Source organism: Rattus norvegicus, chromosome 1, assembly GCF_036323735.1.
Source record: "Rattus norvegicus strain BN/NHsdMcwi chromosome 1, GRCr8, whole genome shotgun sequence".
Taxonomy (NCBI): Eukaryota; Metazoa; Chordata; class Mammalia; order Rodentia; family Muridae; genus Rattus; species Rattus norvegicus.
This window is the reverse complement of record NC_086019.1, coordinates 195,401,925-195,420,882: the sequence shown is the minus strand read 5'-3', so window position 1 is coordinate 195,420,882 and position 18,958 is coordinate 195,401,925. Positions and strand designations below refer to the sequence as shown.

General features: G+C 42.5%; 1 protein-coding gene across 2 annotated transcripts in view; it reads right to left on the bottom strand.

The window, feature by feature from the left end:
* Dmbt1l1 (deleted in malignant brain tumors 1 like 1) overlaps nucleotides 1–18,958 on the bottom strand; it is a 134,440-nt gene that overhangs the window by 93,639 nt on the left and 21,843 nt on the right. For both annotated transcript variants that reach the window (XM_063279682.1, XM_063279683.1), the window contains exons 4-7: nucleotides 16,725–16,754; nucleotides 14,037–14,099; nucleotides 9,126–9,191; nucleotides 4,361–4,426 (exon numbers count right to left, since the gene is read on the bottom strand). In XM_063279682.1, coding sequence (XP_063135752.1) covers nucleotides 4,361–4,426; nucleotides 9,126–9,191; nucleotides 14,037–14,099; nucleotides 16,725–16,754 — 225 coding nt within the window. The remainder of the gene's footprint in view (nucleotides 1–4,360; nucleotides 4,427–9,125; nucleotides 9,192–14,036; nucleotides 14,100–16,724; nucleotides 16,755–18,958) is intronic.

Below are 18,958 nucleotides of genomic sequence, written 5' to 3'. Positions count from 1 at the left end.
GAACACAGCCAAAAGATCATCCACTATGATAAAGTAGGCTTCATTCAAGAGATGCAGGGATGGTTTAACACATGAAAATCCATCAATGTGGGGTTGGGGATTTGGCTCAGTGGTAGAGCGCTTGCCTAGCATGCACAAGGCCCTGGGTTCGGTCCCCAGCTCCGAAAAAAAAGAAAAAAGAAAAAAAAAGAAAGAGATAAAAAAAAGAAAATCCATCAATGTAATCTACCATATAAACAAAGTGAAAGAAAAATATATAATCATCTCATTAGACACTGAAAAGCCTTTGACAAAATCCAATACTCATTCATGATTTAAAAAAAAGTCTTGGAGACATCAGGGATATAAGGCACATAGCTATATACATAGTAAAAGGCAATATCATTTATTTATCTGTTTGTTTATTATATAGCTAAAAGAATTATTAATATAGCTAAAACAATCCTGTACAACAAAATAACTTCTGGAGGCATCACAACCCCTGATTTCAAGCTGTACTAGAAGCAATAGTAATAAAAGCGCATTGGCATTAAAAACAGACAGGTTGATCAATGGAATCAAATTGAAGATCCAGAAGTAAATCTACACACCTATGGATACTTGTTTGTTTGTTTTTTTAACAAAGAAGCCAAAATTATACAATGGAAAAAAGGAAACATCTTCAACAAATAGTGCTGGTCTAACTGGATATTGGCATGTAGAAGAATGCAAATAGATCCATATCTAGCACCAGATACACTAAATCTGATAGAAGAGAAAGTGGGAAATTGGCACAGGAGACAACTTCCTGAAGAGATCCCCAGTAGCTCATGCACTAAAATCAACAATTAATACATGCGACCTCATTAAACTGAAAACCTTCTGTAAGGCAAAGGACATCATCAATAGAACAAAACAGCAGCCTTCAGAATGGGAAAAAATCTTTACCAACCCCGCACATGACAGAGGGCTGATTTGAAATATACAAAGAACTCAAGACATCAGATATCAACAAACCAAATAATCCAATTAAAAATGGTGCACAGAGCTAAACAGAATTCTCAGCAGAAGAGTCTCTAAAGCTGAGAAGCATTTAAGAAATGTTCACCTACCTTAACCATCAGGGGAGTGCAAATAACAATGACTCTGGGGTTCTATCTTACACCTGTCAAATAGCTAATAACAAAAAACTCAAGTGACAGCACATGCTGGTAAGAGTGTGGAGCAAGGGGAAGGAACACTTTTTCATTGCTGGTGAAAGTGCAACTTGAACAACCACTTTGGAAATCAATTTGGTGTTTTCTCAGAAAGTTGGGACTAGTTTTACCTCAAGACCCAGCTCTACTACTCCTGGGCATATACCCAAGAGATTCTCCATCATGCCACATGGACATCTGCTTACCTATGTTCAGCAATGCTCAGCTCAACTATGCAGCAGAATATTTGCCACAGCCAGAATCTGGAAACAACCCAGATGTCCTTCAACCGAAGAATGGATGAAGAAAATGTGGCACATTTGCACAATGGAGTATTACCCAGCTATTAAAAACAATGACATCATCAAATTTGCAGGCAAATGGATGGAACTAGAAAAGATCATCCTGTGAGGTCACCCAGACCCAGAAAGACAAACATGGTATGTACTCACTTAAATGGATAGTAGCCAAAAAAATAGCTAAAGGATAACCGCACTACAATCCACAGACCCAAAGAAACTAAATAAAAAGGAAGGCTCATGGGATGAGGCATGTGGATCTCACTGAGGAGGGAAAATAGAATAGACATCTTGGGTGGAGGAAGAGACTGGATGATTGGGGTGGGAAGAGTAGGGATTAGGGGTGAGGAGAATGGAGGGAGAGAGTACTAGGAGAGAGAATTGGAATTGAGGGTGCACATCTCTGGGATGAGCTAGAAAACTAGGGCAATGAAGACTCCCAAGAATCCATGAGAGTGACCCTAGCTAAGACTCCTAGCAATGGGGATATGGAGCTTGAACTGGCCATCTCTTGTAACTAGGCGAGACTTCCAATGGAGGGATTAGGATACCGACCCAGCCGTAATACTTTGGACCTGTAATTTGTCTACAAGATGTGCAGGGCTAAAGATGGCACACAAATTGAGTGAGTGGTCAACCAACGACTGGTCCAGCTAGAGACCAACGCCACGAGAGGTAGCCTACCCTGACACTGCTAACGATATTCTACTATACTTGTAGACAGGAGCCTAGCATAGCTGTCATCAGAGAGGCTTCACCCAGCAAAAAAAAAGTGATGAAAGTGATGCAGAGACCCACAGCCAAACATTAAGTGCTACTTGGGGGATCCTGTGTAAGAGGAAGAGGAAGGAGTATCAGAGCCATAGCGGTCAAGGACACTATAAGAATATCCACAGAATCAACAAACCTGGGCCCACAGGTCTCACAGAGACTGAACTGCCAACCAAGGATCCTGCATGGGACTGACCTAGGCTTTCTGCACATATGTTACAGTTATGTAGTTTGGTCTTCATATGGGTCTCCTAACAGTGGGAACAGGGCCTGTCTCTGACTCTGTTGCCTGCCTTTGGGATCTTTTCATCTGACTGGATAGGAGAGGAAGTGCTTAGTTTTACTGCAACTTGGTATGCCAGGATTGGTTGACATCCATGGAGGCCTGCCCTTTTCTGAAGAGAAACAGAGGAGTGGATGGGATTGGGAGGGGTGGGGAGAGAGACTGGGAGGAGAGGGAAAACTTCTCAGGATATAAAATAAATAAGTAATTAAACAATAGCTAAACCCTCAAATAAATTGCTTAAGGTTGGTTAGATAGAAAAAGGAACTATCATGTGTTAATTTTCATTAACTGGCACACATGTTTCTGTGAAAAACTTGAGGAGAGATTTTGGGGCTGCTTCTGAAATTTGGCAGGAATTTGATATCAGGCTGGGACAATTAAGGAGGTTCAAGGCAAATACAGCTGAGGAATGTATTATATTCCTTGTATCTGGATCATCCTAATAAACCCCTAAACATGGTGACCACAGGACTTTGTTTGTTGCCTTGATTTTTGCTCTGCTTGTTCCTTGACTACTTTATTTATGCTTTGTTTGTCCCTGACTACTTTGTTTATGCTTTAAGGACTGATCATATGTATGTACCCAGAATGATATAAAAGCATATTGGAAAAATTAAACTCCCCTTCAGACTCAGAAATGGCAGGGGTCATGCTATAGTGTTGTCTAATTGTCATTTTCTTTTTAATCCTCACTCCTGCCCTGGAGAACCTGTTGACTGACTGAGCTGGCTTGATCAAAAACTGATTTTAATATTAGAATGCCCAGAATCAGCTGATGGTTGTGGATGTCCGGGGTTGGGGGGCAGGGCATCTCTGTCCTGCCTTGAGTATTCTGTCAAATACTCAAGGGTGAAATAGTTTTTAAGTCACTCCTGTCATCTTGTTAAACATCAGCAAAGTGAAACTGCTGGTTGTCACATGATCTCTGACATTTGGTCCCTTACTCAGCTACTTCTTCACTTTGCATTTTCTCAAACTCAAGAGGGTGCTGCTATGGAAAGGTGACAAAAGTATCAACCTGTGCTTGAGTCTCAGGCACTTTTTAGAGCATTGTTGATCTCTGTCAAGGTCGCTTGGATATTAATTCATCCCTAAGTGATTTTTTTTCCAGTGCACCAAGCTCCCTCAATTGTTTATAAACAACTAAACTTAAACATTCCCATGTGATTTATTCAGCCAATCTCAGCATTTACATAAGAAGTACAGATGGCTTAAGAAGTAAGAAGTATAGTGTGACGGGGTGGTGTGTAGAATGGCTATAAACTCTTTTCCCCCTGGGGTGACTCATCCAAGACAGACCACTGTGACACATGACAAGATGGCTTGCACGAAGGTACCATTTCACATCCATTTGAAGGGGATAATGGTATGGATGCCACATGTCAAACTTGGCTTAACTGCAAACTTGTTGCAGCCTACAACCATCTAAAAGGAGAAGCCTCAATTAAAAAAGGTGGCCTAAGTAGGATTATCTTGTCTGTGGGTGTTGTCTAGATTGTTACAATTTGATAGAAGCGAAGCCAACCCCTGTGGGAGGAACCACTCCAAGAGCAGGTGGCCCTGGGACTTCTAAGCCAGCTTGGGCCAGGCAGCAGACAACCTTGATTTCTGTTTCAGGATCCAGGACCTCCTGCCCTGCCTGCCTTCAGTGATCAGTCAGAACCTGTACACTGGAATAAACTAGCTTCTCCCCTTAGTTGCTTTTGATCAAAATGTTTTCTCACAGCCACAGAAAGGGACCTAGAACCCAGTGCAGCGCCAAGGTCTTAGTGCACTTATTAACAAAGGGACATCCTCAGGAGGAACAGCCACAGAGCAAAACCACTAACCTGATGGCTTTGATGACTCGGGATCGGGATCTATTACTGGAGTGGGGTCTGGTGACATGTCAGCACCTGTGGGAGAAGGAAATTAGGGTGAGGGGCTGAGTGATGTTTATATTGTGACCCTGAGTAACATCTGATTTAATGTCTGTTAAATCGTATTGAGAAGATGCAACAACATTGACATCCAGGAAGTTACAGCCTCACACCGATGAAGACAATGCTGGACCTTCATGAACTGGATTAGAGCTCATAAATTATTTGGAGACAATCGATATTTCCTAAATGACATTTGCAAACAGCAATAAAGAGCTCTTGATAGAACTCATTTGAAGCAATATACGTCCCATTGCCAGAATATCCCACTCTCTGCCTAAATGGATGCATCTCTTTAACTATAACTAGCATCTCCTTTACTCTCCTAGTCCAGGTAGATCTAGTATGAGTTTACAAAATGAGCAAACAAGCTGAGAATTAGACCAACCTGGGAGCGTGTGTGATGCTGCTGCAACCCCAGACTCTGCAATCGGAACAGAAACCAGAGCCACCAGCCCTGAGACTGCTTAGAGTGTATGAGGGAGATACCATAGAGGCCAAACTTAGGCAATGCACCATGTCTACAAGGATTCACAGCAACTGTAACCCTCACATGATGGTGGCAACTCAAAAAGAACCACCCATGTTGGAAAACTGCTTCCAAATTCTTGAATATTTATGGTGACTTGATTTCATAATAATGAAAATCAACAAATTTGACCTGCGTAAATTATGAGCAGATAAATTTTGGCATGCCCATATGATGAGACAGGGCTTAGAAATAAAAAAAAATTAATTAGAATAATAAAGACATAATTAATATTATCAATATAAAGGATAGGTATCAGGAATTGCTTGGACGACTCATTAAGTGTTACACAAGTAAAGAATTCCAGCACAGCAGGGTGTGGTGGTGCAAGTTCTTAAGGCCCAGACAGGCAGATCCCTATTAAGGTATAATCTACCTACAGTAAAATGTACCAACCTATAAAGACCAGCCGGCTATGTACAGAGTTCCAGACCAGCCAGGGATATGTAGTGAAAACCTGACTCAAAACAAACAAATAAACAAACAAAAACCCAGAGAATGTACAAAGTGTGATGGTGTGATATAGTATCTTTGGTCTTTCATAAGAACAGCAATCACTCTTAATCCCTGAGCCATCTCTCCTGCCACAAATACTATATATCTTAAATATGGTAACTATTAAGTTCACGGAAGCACATGGTAAATTTCACTGGAGGTAGATAATACCTCATTAGAGCTGACTTAAGATGAAAAATAACAGACTTCATGTAAATGTGGGGCTGAACGTAGGGGGCATAGACACAGAAGACAGGTAGGAAAAGTCTGCTGTTACCCAAAATGGAAGGGTGGTGAAGGCTTGGATCTAAACAGTGGCTGTGACACGAAAAGGAGGCCATGATTGGAAGCCTCAGTGCCACTTGAATCCACAATGCTATGACTTGAATCTATAAAGTATCTACAAAGGCTCATGTGTTAAAGTCTGATTGCTTGGCTGGTGGGCTTTTGAGAAGCGGTTGTGTCGTCAGAAGTTTAATTTCCTGGTGGGTAAATCTATTGATGAATTCAGAGCCGAGTGGACCATGAGGAGCTAGAACCTAGTTAATGGTGATAACTCATTGGAGGTGTTTCATCGAAAGGTATCCATGTCCCTGCTTCTGTACAGTCGGGATCTTTTCTTCTTAGACACACTGAGGTGAGCAGTTATGCTCTGCTACTATGATGTCCTGCCTCTTACCACAGGTCCCAAAGCAAGGGAGCCTGTCCACCTTGAGCCCGAATAAAGCCTTCCACTCTTATCTATTTTCTGAGTCACTTCATCATTATAGCAACAAGAAAGTGTCCAACACAGTAGCTACCAATTAAGCACTGCATATGCATAGTGATGAAACATCAGACACAAGCCACAAAATTTGATTTACTGGGGAGACTCCTTTTAGAGGGTGGGGATGATGACGATGAAGATAGCTTTGATGATAATAGTGATGAAGGTAACAATGATGAGGGTGATATTTCTGTGTCTATTTGTAAGGATGGAAATATTCTGTTTTAATTATGTTTTGAGATAGGGATTTCCAGAGTGTGGCCCCAAGAGTAGCCTCATAAACACTCTCGGTAGGAAAGCTCTGGTGGTTTGAATGAGAATGCCCCTGTATATGCTCATATAGTAGAATGTTTCACCACCAGGGAGTGAAACTGTTTGAGAAGGATTAGAAGGCATGGCCTGGCTAATGTGGGTGTGGCTTTGTTAGAGGAAGCAGACTTTGAGGCTTTGAGGCCAGAGCCAGTGAACCTTTCTCTGTCTGCTGCCTCTAGATCAGGATGCAAAACTCTAACTATTGCTCCAGCATCACATCTGTCTGCTTCCCTCCATGATGATGACCATGTACTAACCCTCTAAAACTGTAAGAGTTGCCTGGGTCACAGTGCCTCTTCACAGCAGTAGAACAGTAACTAAGACACAAATCATTGGATCTATCCTAAACCTGCTGAGAAACACTGAGGGTAGGACCCATTGACCCATGGTTTAGTAGGTCTTCCTTGTGATTCTGATGTCCCATGAAGTTTTAAAGATGCTGCAGTACAATAAGAGGATGGGGGTTGGGGTTGAAATGGCCTCATGCTATTTCTGAGTGGGTGAGATACTCTGAAATCATATACATACAAAATACTTCAATTGCTGTCGTCCCTTGACAGACTTCAAAGTAATTATTTCTGATCTAATGTCTCCGGAAAACAGTCATTTATTCCCACTTAAGCACGTGATGAGATGCGTGTGCATATTGCTGCCATTAGAGAGCAGCAAGAGAAGGTATCAGATCTCCCAGGAGCAAGTCACTGACCATTCAGCTGGGTAGAGCCCTTGGAATACAAAAAGAACCCCTTACCAGAGAAGATGGCTCTGGTGCCATCTATCAGTGTATGAACAAGCTGCTGTGGGCACATGGGACCAAGTGGCTCTCTGTACAATTCAGTACATGTCATCTCTCTGACAGGTTCTCCCCAAATCCCTGGCTGAAGAGAGAGTGAGGGGAACCCGTATGGCAGGACTGCACATGAGCTGCCTACACATGGCCTGTGTCTCAGGCAGGTCCCAGTCATCATCACACACAGACCCTACGGGTGCTCTAGTGGGAAACTTTACCCACCTAGATCATCATTTGGAGCCATTTGTCAGCCTCAGCCAAGAACAGGCCTCTGCAGATAAAAATCTCAAATGGAAAGTTTCCATTGAACTTGCCTACTTGCCCCAATTACCAGCCAGAGTGAGTGCCTCCTCTAGCACCTGTGCTGTGTAAGAGCACTGAGGGCAGACAGTATACACTCGTAATTTCACCAGACGTGTTCCTTAGTCACCAAGCAACTAAGTTAGGTGATGGAGCAGGGGTCGCTCATCAAAGGTGCTTTACACTGACAGTAACTTGTAATAGCTCTCTCTCTCTCTCTCTCTCTCTCTCTCTCTCTCTCTCTCTCTCTCCCTCTCTCTCTCATCACTTTGTCTTAAAAAACTGTCTTTAAAAAATTTATGATATAAATATATCTCCTGTATGCCTATAGGTCCATCCATTTCACAATAATCATATTGCTGAAGAAAATCAACTCTGCTCCCACCCCCAGCTTTCCTCAATTACCAGCAGCTACTCAGACAGGTTGGAACTTCACAAGCCCCTCTCCCATCCATACTGGGCTTGTGCCTAGCTTGATCTTATTCAGGTCTTGTGCAAGCATTGAAATCTGCTGAGCCCATGTGTGCAATAGTATCATCACGTCCAACAACTAGTGTTTTGTGTTATCTACTACCTTTGACTCTTACAGTCTTTATGTTCCCTCTTCTACACAATCACTGAATTTTATGTGGAGGAAGTGTGATATTCTCTACACACTGACAGTTGTGGGTCTCTATTGTTACCCACTATAAAAGGAAGCTTCTTTGGTGAGGATTTGAAGATATACTAACATATAGGTATGAAGGCAAGAACTTAGGAGACAGTTTATATTATTAATGTTAATAATGGTGGTGGTGGTGGTGGTGGTGGTGGTGGTGGTAGTAGTAGTAGTAGTAACAGTTTTTCCCCTAGGACCTATGACATAGACAGTCCCATGTCTTTTGTTTGTTTGTTTGCCTATCAATTGTTCTAGGCATGTGTTCTCCCTGTGGATAAGCAGTAAGTCTATTCAGAACGTGGTTGGTTACATCTGTAACCTTTATGCCATTACTACATCAGCAGGTATATCTGGCCATGACAACTATTATCGTAGCTCACAGAATTAACACCTATGTATGACTTTCGATTACTTTTTTCTTCCATTAGCATGCTGAGTATCTTCCAGAACTATGAAAAGGAAGTAGAAGCTTTCCCTTTAAATGATTCATTTCTTGGTGAAACTGGAACTAATAATACAAAACATAGACACTAATAATGTCTCAATAATGGCACAGAGTTTTGGCGTGTGTGTGTGTGTGTGTGTGTGTGTGTGTGTGTGTGTGTGTTCTGAACTTTACAACACTTCCCTAGAAGAGCAAGAATATAATGGTTACAGGGGTCAAAGTCCTCTGGGAGGATCAACTAATCAGCCAGGTCTGGAGAATGGTGAGTCCTCTCACTGTGGTGCTTTCTCCTGTGCTTCAGCAACCGGATAGTTGACCACCCACTTCCACCCAGCTTCTTCTGGTGATCCCCAGCTGTGGGTCATAGGAAGTTTTCTTACCATTGAGGCTGAGCCTGGGCACATGCGCTCTTCGACTGCCAGGTACTGGGTCAGCCACAGGTAGAACTGGAAAAATATGGAAATGGGGGTTCAGAGCTGAAGGTCTTTTCTTAAAACAAACACACAACACATCAGAAAGAGGCTCAGCTAGCAGCTGGCAAGTAGCTACAACTTGATCTTGCCTTCACCCATGGACTCTGATGGATTAACTGATGGATTTTTCAATGAAACCTGAGCCAAGTTCAGAAGGCTGACAGAAGTTCCCCAGCAAGAGCCTGCTGGCCTAAATGCTCTCCTCCTTGTCACCCTGTAGAGACTCCAAGTTCTACATTTGCTGTTAATAAGGTTAGAAATTGAACAACTGGACCAATGACATAAAAGTCAAGGTATCCATGAGGATACTGGTTGTCTTCATTGACCCCGGAGGACATTATACCACCTTGGCTTGACTGCTTTGCCATTCATCTAGATGGTGGGGCTGCACACAGGAGGACTGAAGGCAGAGAGGTGCTGCTCTTACCTGATAGGAGACTCGGCAACTCCTCATCATCCAATGATGGTAACACACACACACACACACACACACACACACACACACACACACACACACGCATGCACACACTCAAATACACTATCAGAAACAACTTGCTCCATTCATTTTCTCACATGTGAGATGTCAACACCACTCCCTGAAAAAGGAATTGTATAAACAAGGTTCCTATCATTTTACAAAATGGTTTGCTTCTGTGTCCTTCTGTCTAGCAGGAATGGGGGTCAAAAGCCAAGGTGTGTCAAGAGGGGTCAAAAGTTCCTTCTATTCACACACTCAATGTTATACTCTTTTGCTTATTCAATAAAGCCTGCTTTGGTATCTAACGTCAGCAGGCATGTGACAAGCTCTGTGTAGGACAAAAAAGAAAATGATCGGAAGAGATGAAGTCTCCTCCTGGTGGGTGAAGGTATACAACTCTAGGAGATACTGGGCATTACATGAGGGGGTTAAGATGTGGCACTGCAGGAGACACTAAGCATCACAATGCCCCTGTATTCCCTGGCAGTGCCTCTGCCCCATCCCTGAACACCGGGCCATTTTCTCTACAGGCCTAGAATGCTGGGCATGGCATGTGCTGTGTACCACATGCAAGTTTTGTTGTTTTAATTCATGGCTCATTGACCAACCTGATGGTGTGGTTGGGCGACTTATGTCTTCTAAACTGTGGGAAGCTAGAAGAGATATTGGAGAAACCATACAAGGAAACTGACTTAGGATATTTAATGAGGAATAGAGAGAAGAGGCTTTTTGCCTGTTTCAAGTTTCCTGGAGAAGAACTGATTACCTTTCCACTCAAAAACTGTAAAAGCACTTGTTGGGGTATGTTGTGTGAGACCGTGTCTCAGTCCTTACTAACCCACCTAAGGCATTCTCTGATTGGCTTTAATAAAAATGTGAAGGCCAATTAGCTGGGCAGGAAGTACCCAATAATACAAAATGTTAATCATATTAATTTACACAGCCTTGATGATACTCTGCTGTGCATGAAGACACTGGGTTTTCTGTGGTTCTATTTACAGGAAATATCCAGACTAGGCAAATCAAAGCATAGCGGAGGAAAGCAAGCTGGTGGATGGCTTGGTTTAGGGAGTGGCTGAGGCTTGTATCGGGGAATGGCACTTCACCTGTTTATCTATCTCAGAACAGAGGAACTCCATTAAACCAGGCCACACCATCAGGCACCCGCTGTGCACTAGGCTCTACACTAAATGCTCTGCTTACTAGATCCAGGAACTTTGATGCCTTCCTCCTCTTAAGAGCAAGACAAAGCTGGGTGACTGCGGCATAGGAATTAGGACCTGCCTACCCTGAGCTCCCCCCAAACATAAACAGCGATAAAGGGGCTGGAGAGAGGGTTCCGTGGGTGAGAGCTTATAGAGATCCTACCCTCCACACAGCGGGGTCAGGTAGGGTCTTTGGGAGCAGACAAGAATCAGAGGAACTTGCATCCTAAGGGAAGAGCAACCACTCTTGTAGCTGTGAGGCACACTTAGAAGGGAAGGAGGGGACTGTCACCTGCACTGAGTTAGGGTTGGCTCTCCCAGGCTCCAAGACCAGGAGAAATAACTTCGTTATTTTTAGACACTCATCTTGTGTTTTGTTTTAGCATCAAACAGACTAAGAGACATTCTGAGGTGAAGTTCTCCTCATCGTATCATCATGTGTCCTTGCTGTTCACCTTGGAGCTTCTTGTCACCAGGGCTCACAGCAAATGAGGGGTTTGGGGGCATCTCCAAGACAAGAAGACTCTTCCTTCACTGTTCAGTATCTGGGGTTCCCTTCTTCCCAGAGTCTGGAGCTCCCAAGTGGTTTTGGAGGACCATGCCCAATTTTGGGACATGGATGCCTTTTAACCCCACAGTATAGGCTCCCCCTGAGGTATCTGTCCTGTAAGTGGCAGCCCAGACCACAGTCCCTTTGGCTGGGCTTCATTGCCTTCCCACTCTCTGGGCCACCATTATAAACTTTAGAAGGTCACATGCACACCCATACCTGCCCCTTCCAGCCCCACCTCCCACAGCAGGTACCTTCCTCTCTGCCCTGCCTTCTACCTTCCCCAGCATCTTCTAGAAGGAGGCTGCTCTCTTTCCCTAAAATAGAAGTCCTGCTTGTTAACTTGTGTAGCTAACTTCATGCATATTTGATTATCTACGTCATGCTGGTTCTCTCTCTCTCTCTCGCTCTCTCTCTGTCTCTGTCTCTCTCTGTGTCTGTCTGTCTGTCTGTCTGTCTGTCTGTCTGTCTCTCTGTGTGTATGTGTGTGTAGAAGAAGAAGATTAAGGTCCTGCAGCCAAGAAACATCATCAGGAAACGAGTGGATTCATACTGGCTGTTAGAGTAATAAGAATTAACAGTGAGGACAGACTGAGGTCTGCGGCCATCACAGGTGATGAGCATGTGAAATTAGCAGAGGGGCCTGAGTGAGAACATTCAGGATCCATCTGCTCAGTGATGAACCCCTTGATCCTAACTCCTCTCATCTCAAAAGGATCCTCTGAGTTTTTGAACAGACAGTGTGCCTGGCCCATATGCTTGTGGGGTTTGTAGTTCAAGGTGCTTTGGAGACCACGGTCTTAGGACTGTGCTCAGACTGTTGGTGTTATCACTTCATGGGACAAATTTGGGCATGAGACTCATCAGCTGGAAAGAAGACTAAAGAGGTGTCTCATGTTGGGAAACAGCTACCTATCAAAGAAAATCTACCAAAAGCATTAGAGCCCATGGATGAAAAGTCATTAGGTAATGCTATCTAATGGAATTAGTCAGGAGCCACAAATCCAGTTTAAAATTTCTGATAACCACAGTTGAAAAAAGTAAAGGAAGAATTTATTTTGAATAATCTTATATAACTTACCATATTTAAAGCATTATCATTTAAATATGTTATTAATATAAAAGATTTCTTTTTATAGTACTCTTTTAAATTTTTTTGTATGTGTGTGAGTCTATGTCTGTGTGCTAGTGTATATTTGTGTGTGTTTGTGTGTGTGTAAGTGTGTATATGTGTATGTGTGTTTGTGTGTGTGTGATATGCATGTGTATGCGTGTGTATGTGTGTGTTTGTGTGTGTGTGTGTGTGTGTGTGTGTGTGATATGCACGTGTGTGTATAAAAGGCCAGAGGTGTCCTGCTCTGTCACTCTACTTTATTCCTGTGGACTGGATCTCCCACTGACCATAGGGGTAGAATGATCGCCAGCAACTCCCAGAGATCCTGCTATCTCTGTCCCCCACCCCTAACTCTGGAGTCATATAGACATGTATGCAGCTACTGATGTAGGTGCTGGGGGTCTGAATTCAGCTCCTGATGTTTACATAGAATATGCTTGTACCCATTGAGCCAGCTCCCCAGAGCCTAAGTAATTTTTTAGAAAGTAACTTTGAGGTATAATTAATATGCTAAAAACCTGAGCTGGATTTCAGTGTTTGCAGACTCATAAATTTAGATTCAAACTACATCTGTGACAGGAAACATTACCATAATCAAGAGAATGAAGATAGCTCCTGCCTCCAAGTTTCCTCATGTTCCATATATGTGTGTAGCAAGAATGCTTAATGAGATATGCCCCCTTCACAGATCTTAAGTGCACAATCCTGTGTTAACTTCCTGTAGTTCTCTAGATTGCACTCATGATGCTACAGAAGCTTTAAACCCTCTGGACATCAGTGTTCCATTTCCCCAAGTCTTCAAAAGACCCAGTGTGTTCTTGGTGTACACAGTACACCTCAGACCCACTAGCTGTGTTTCCAGCACTTGGGAGCCAAATGAATTCTGCAGAAGGCTACTCTTCACCCGCCTTGCCACACTATGACATATGCAATTATACTATTGAAATGCAAGTTGCTACAGATAATGAGAGAACATCAAATATTATAACGATAAGTGAGGTTTGACTGTAATGGTAACTCCTGCCCACTGTGACCAGAAAGAGGTGTGCATGGAACTCACCAGGTTGGGAAAAATGACATTTTTCTATTCCAGATCTCCCCCCAACCCTGACACTAGCCATGTGCCCTACTTTATTTCTTAAGTTTCAAGCATATGAAGTGACTCTTTGGTAATTTCTCTATCTTTAGCACAGGTGCATCTGTTCATTTTGTGGTTTTCATTTGGGAAACGAGAACCCCTGAGTTCCAATATTCTTGGGACATAGATAACATTACAGTAAAATCACAGACAGTCAAACATGAAGTGAAGCTGGCCAGGGTTGAGTCCAGACTAACTCAGTCCCATTTTCCTCAAATCACAAGACCTCAGGTGAAGCATTATTGGTAGCTGGTGGTTGTAAAACCTTTTCCCATCACCGTAGACAACTGAGAAACCACAGTAAATCCAGTGATGGTGTTGATGGGGTCTTACCTGATGCAAGGGAACTCGGGGCAAGCTTAGAAGATGGTTGAGTGGAGATGGCAGCAGGCAGAACTGGAGTAAAACAGTATTTAATAGCAAGTATTTATGCTGATTCAAGGGCAGGTGGCATTCTGGGCTCCCTGTGGCTTCACATGGCATAGCTTTCTTCAGCTCTGAAGTGCCCACCACATAAGAAATAAAAATGCTATCCATTTCTTATCCCCTGAGTTCTGCCCTCTAGATCCAATCAATGTTCCCTATCCTGTTTCTGGCAGTCTTGAAGTCCTAGTGCAGGTATTAGATGTTCTTTAGTGATGATTTTATTCCCTTTAAGAATGGGTCTGATGCATTGAACTACCTGAGGATCCAGCTATACCTCTCTTGGGCATATACCCAAAAGATGCCCCAACATATAAAAAAGACACGTGCTCCACTATGTTCATAGCAACCTTATTTATAATAGCCAGAAGCTGGAAAGAACCCAGATGCCCTTCAACAGAGGAATGGATACAGAAAATGTGGTACATCTACACAATGGAATATTACTCAGCTATCAAAAACAATGACTTTATGAAATTCATAGGCAAATGGATGGAACTGGAAAATATCATCCTGAGTGAGCTAACCCAATCACAGAAAAACACACATGGTATGCACTCATTGATAAGTGGCTATTAGCCCAAATGCTTGAATTACCCTAGATGCCTAGAACAAATGAAACTCAAGACGGATGATCAAAATGTGAATGCTTCACTCCTTCTTTAAAAGGGGAACAAGAATACCCTTGGCAGGGAATAGAGAGGCAAAGATTAAAACAGACACAGAAGGAACACCCATTCAGAGCCTGCCCCACATGTGGCCCATACATATACAGCCACCCAATTAGACAAGATGGATGAAGCAAAGAAGTGCAGACCAACAGGAGCGGATGTAGATCGCTCCTGAGAGACACACCCAGAATACAGCAAATACAGAGGCGAATGCCAGCAGCAAACCACTGAACTGAGAATAGGACCCCCGTTGAAGGAATCAGAGAAAGAACTGGAAGAGCTTGAAGGGGCTCGAGACCCCTTATGAACAACAATGCCAAGCAACCAGAGTTTCCAGGGACTAAGCCCCTACCCAAAGACTATACATGGACTGACCCTGGACTCTGACCTTCTAGGTAGCAATGAATATCCTAGTAAGAGCACCAGTGGAAGGGGAAGCCCTTGGTCCTGCTAAGACTGAACCCCCAGTGAACGTGATTGTTGGGGGGAGGGCGGCAATGGGGGGGAGGATGGGGAGGGGAACACCCATAAAGAAGGGGAGGGGGAGGGACTAGGGGGATGTTTGCCCGGAAACCGGGAAAGGGAATAACACTCGAAATGTAAATAAGAAATACTCAAGTTAATAAAAAAAAATTGGTCTGATGGTACAGACCTTCATAATCCCTTATTTGCTTCTTATGTGTATTTTATTCAGTGTTTAATTACTGGAGGTTTTGTTAGTAGGTATTGTACTGTCTGTAAGTGTCATACTATCTGTATGTGCTGTACTCATGTCTGTAGTTGTCACTCTACCCGTAGGTGTCTCTTTGCCTCTAGGTTTGTATTAATGTGTAGATGCAGCAGTGTTCGGTGCTATCAAACTATCTGTTGTCACATTGTTGATTATTAACAGAGAATCACCTGGGATATGGACATGTGAGATATTAACACAATTGCAGTAATTGAGATGGGAAGACCTGCCCACTGTGGGGGTACCATTCCCTAGGCTAGGATCCTGAACTGTGTAAGTGAGTAAAGGGAGCTGAGCAGTAACATGATGTCATCACTCTCTGCTTCCTGATTATTGATGTGATGTAACCAGATGCTCTAAGCTCCTGCCGCCTTGATCCCCCAACCCCATGATGAAGTACACTGTGAACAGTGAGCTAGAAAAATCCTTTCTCCATTAAATTGTTTCTGTCAGAGTATTGCAACATGGCAAGACAAAGGAAACTGGAAAATGTTTCTACATTGAGGAATTATACCTCAAATCTGTGATCCAAAAGAAACCCCTCCTCTTTCCTGTGTCAGCCATTCTGCCACAGTGATGAGGAACACTAACCCAGAAATGACTCTTCCTTTTCAAGACTTTCAGAATAAACACAGTCTGGATGACACCTTGCTATTGGCTAAGTGAAACCCATTTTGGATTTAGGAACTCTAGAACTATAAGGTAAAAGAACCCCCCTTCTCCGCCGCCCAAAAAAAAAAAACAAAAAAATTACTACACTGGTTAAGCCATCAAACTATGACAGTTTTTTATAGATGTCATAGCAAACTCAAACAATAGGCTAACACGTGAGGAAATGACTCTTCCTCCAAAGAAAATTTAAAACATGTCATTTACCAAAATTGATGCATTTGTACATTTCAAGAGCAACTGGTCAATTAATTAATTAATTAGTTATAAGTGTATATAATGAAAGCATTTTCTAATGGTTTCTAAAGTAAAATTAAGGTAAGGTCTTTCTAGGCAGTTAGTGAATCTATGCAGTGACACCCTGGAGGTCTTTCCTACACAAACTCAATATCCAGGGCAGGTTAAGGTGAATCTCTCAGGGACACAGCTGACCGCCTACTATTCATCTTCTCTTCTGGATTTAGATGGGCAAACAGATGTGCCCAGGGGAAGCAGCAACGACAACAATGATGATAATAAATCACTTACCTGATAATATGGTGGCTGGATTTCCATTGCCTGGTGGTACAAATAAATCAAGATATGTCTTATTAAACTCAATTGAATGATTTTTTATGTGCTGTATTTATTAGTCTAATGTGATAGGTCTGAAATACAAAATAGGAAATCAATTCTCAGTGAAATGCAGGCTGTGGGGATTAGCAGAGTCTGAGAAATATTTGCTGGGTTGATTGTTTTGAAGATTTTCTAGGGTAAAGTCTTAATATATGGCTCTTTGGAACAACTGAGAGTAAGCCTGTCACCACGAGAACTCAGGGACACTTGTCCATCCTCAACTGTTGTTCTGGACTAGGCACAAAGAGGACAGTGACATGTCCACAACTGAGATATATTCCCAGCTCATGCTTCCCTCAGAGCTGAGTGGACTCTCAGTGAACAACTCCATTAATCTTTTCTATACATGATCAATTATTCCAAAGAATGTTATTATATTATATTATACATTATAACATATTGTATTATGATAATTTAATTGTAGAAAATGATACATAATGTATCATAATTATTGTATATGCCAGATTATTACATGCTAATGTTGAGTTATGATGTAGTTACATCCCAGAAAAAGACCATAAATCAAAATATCTTGGGCTAAAATATCCTAAGTGAAAAGCTTTGCGTAGTGGTGTGTGCTTGTCATCCAGCTCAGGGGAAGCAAAGACAAGCAGATCTCCGAGGTTTGCTAGCTTGCTAGCTGAGTCTACTAGGGGAGCTCCAAACCAATAAGAAACCCTCTTTCAAAAGCAAAGTGGATGATACTTTGAGGAAGGACATCTAGGGTTGTCTTCCACATGCATGTGGCCAAACATACATGTCCATATACACACACATACACATGTGTACCACTCATAAGAACATATGCATAACTCCACAAAACATGACAAATGCATTTAACATAAGTAATACACCAAACATCAAACTTTAGCAACAGAGGATCCAGCAGATACTGGTTGTTTTGTATGCTATCAGATGGCTGATTGGCTGCTGCGATTCACTGTGGCTGCTCAGTATAAGGAAAAATGACTGTATTGCATGCCACTGACCTGAGGAAAGATAAAATTTAAAATACAAAGCACCAAAGCATGTTTTTTTGTTTAATGCATGCTGCTTTCTTACAATCATGAAGTCAAGAACACAGATCAAGGCAACATAAGCAGAGACCATCTGTATATAACCATATATAAATATATATATACATATATATGTATATCTAAAACCATATAATGTATAATAATTATATATATTTACATACTGTTACAATTTTCAAATAATTGGTAATCCAAAATGTGTGTGTGTGTGTGTGTGTGTGTGTGTGTGTGTGTGTGTGCACAGCAAAACCAGAAAATTAGAAATATAAGGAAACAAAAAAAACTACACAAGCCCAACTGGCCCTGAGCTAATTATTGGAGTTGACTGTTTAAACTCTGAGCCTCTTGACATTGGAAGAGTAATGGCAATCCTGCATAATGGGCAGCTCTGCCCTTGGTAAGTAGTGTTTGCTGAGAGGAGGTTGTCCCTTTGGTTGTTGGTTTGGGACATATATTAGAACGCTGTGCATAAGTCTATCTCTTTTCATTCCATAGGTATCTACAGAGGAGCTGTCTTCTCTTGGTTCTCAGATAAAGAGAAGACAGCCTTTCTCAACAACTCCCCACCCTGGGGAGAGGGGAGAAGAACTGGATGGGCAAGGGATTAAGGCAAAAATACAAAGACCATCTTAGATGGGAGGCAAATCCTATAAAATGTGACTGACAGGAAGAGTGTTTGCATTGTGTGTTCAATGTGTTCAATTCTCTCTGTGGGAGTGGTAATTTATCCGAGACATGAGGAGGAGGAGTCTGGGGAAATGTGAAGGGAAAAAGAATGCTTGGAACTGAAGGAAGAACTGGGGCAGGTCCTAGATCAATACCACCTTGTCTATTAGGGACTAAACAAAGGGTCAGAGGCAGATCTAATGCAGGATAAAGAGTTTCCTCAGTGGTAAGAGTCATGCATGGGAGCCTTTGAGTGACCTTTAATCTAATGCCAGCACCTGAAGATCCCGAGTTCAGCTTGGGAGGCATAGATACTCATTCTAAGTTCCAGGCCCAGCCTGACTTTGTGCGCATGTGCATGCAACCACGTGGACACACACACAGAAGTGAGGAGCCCAATGGAACAGGCTTTGAGAGATTCTGAGCATGGAGAAGGAAACCATTTTC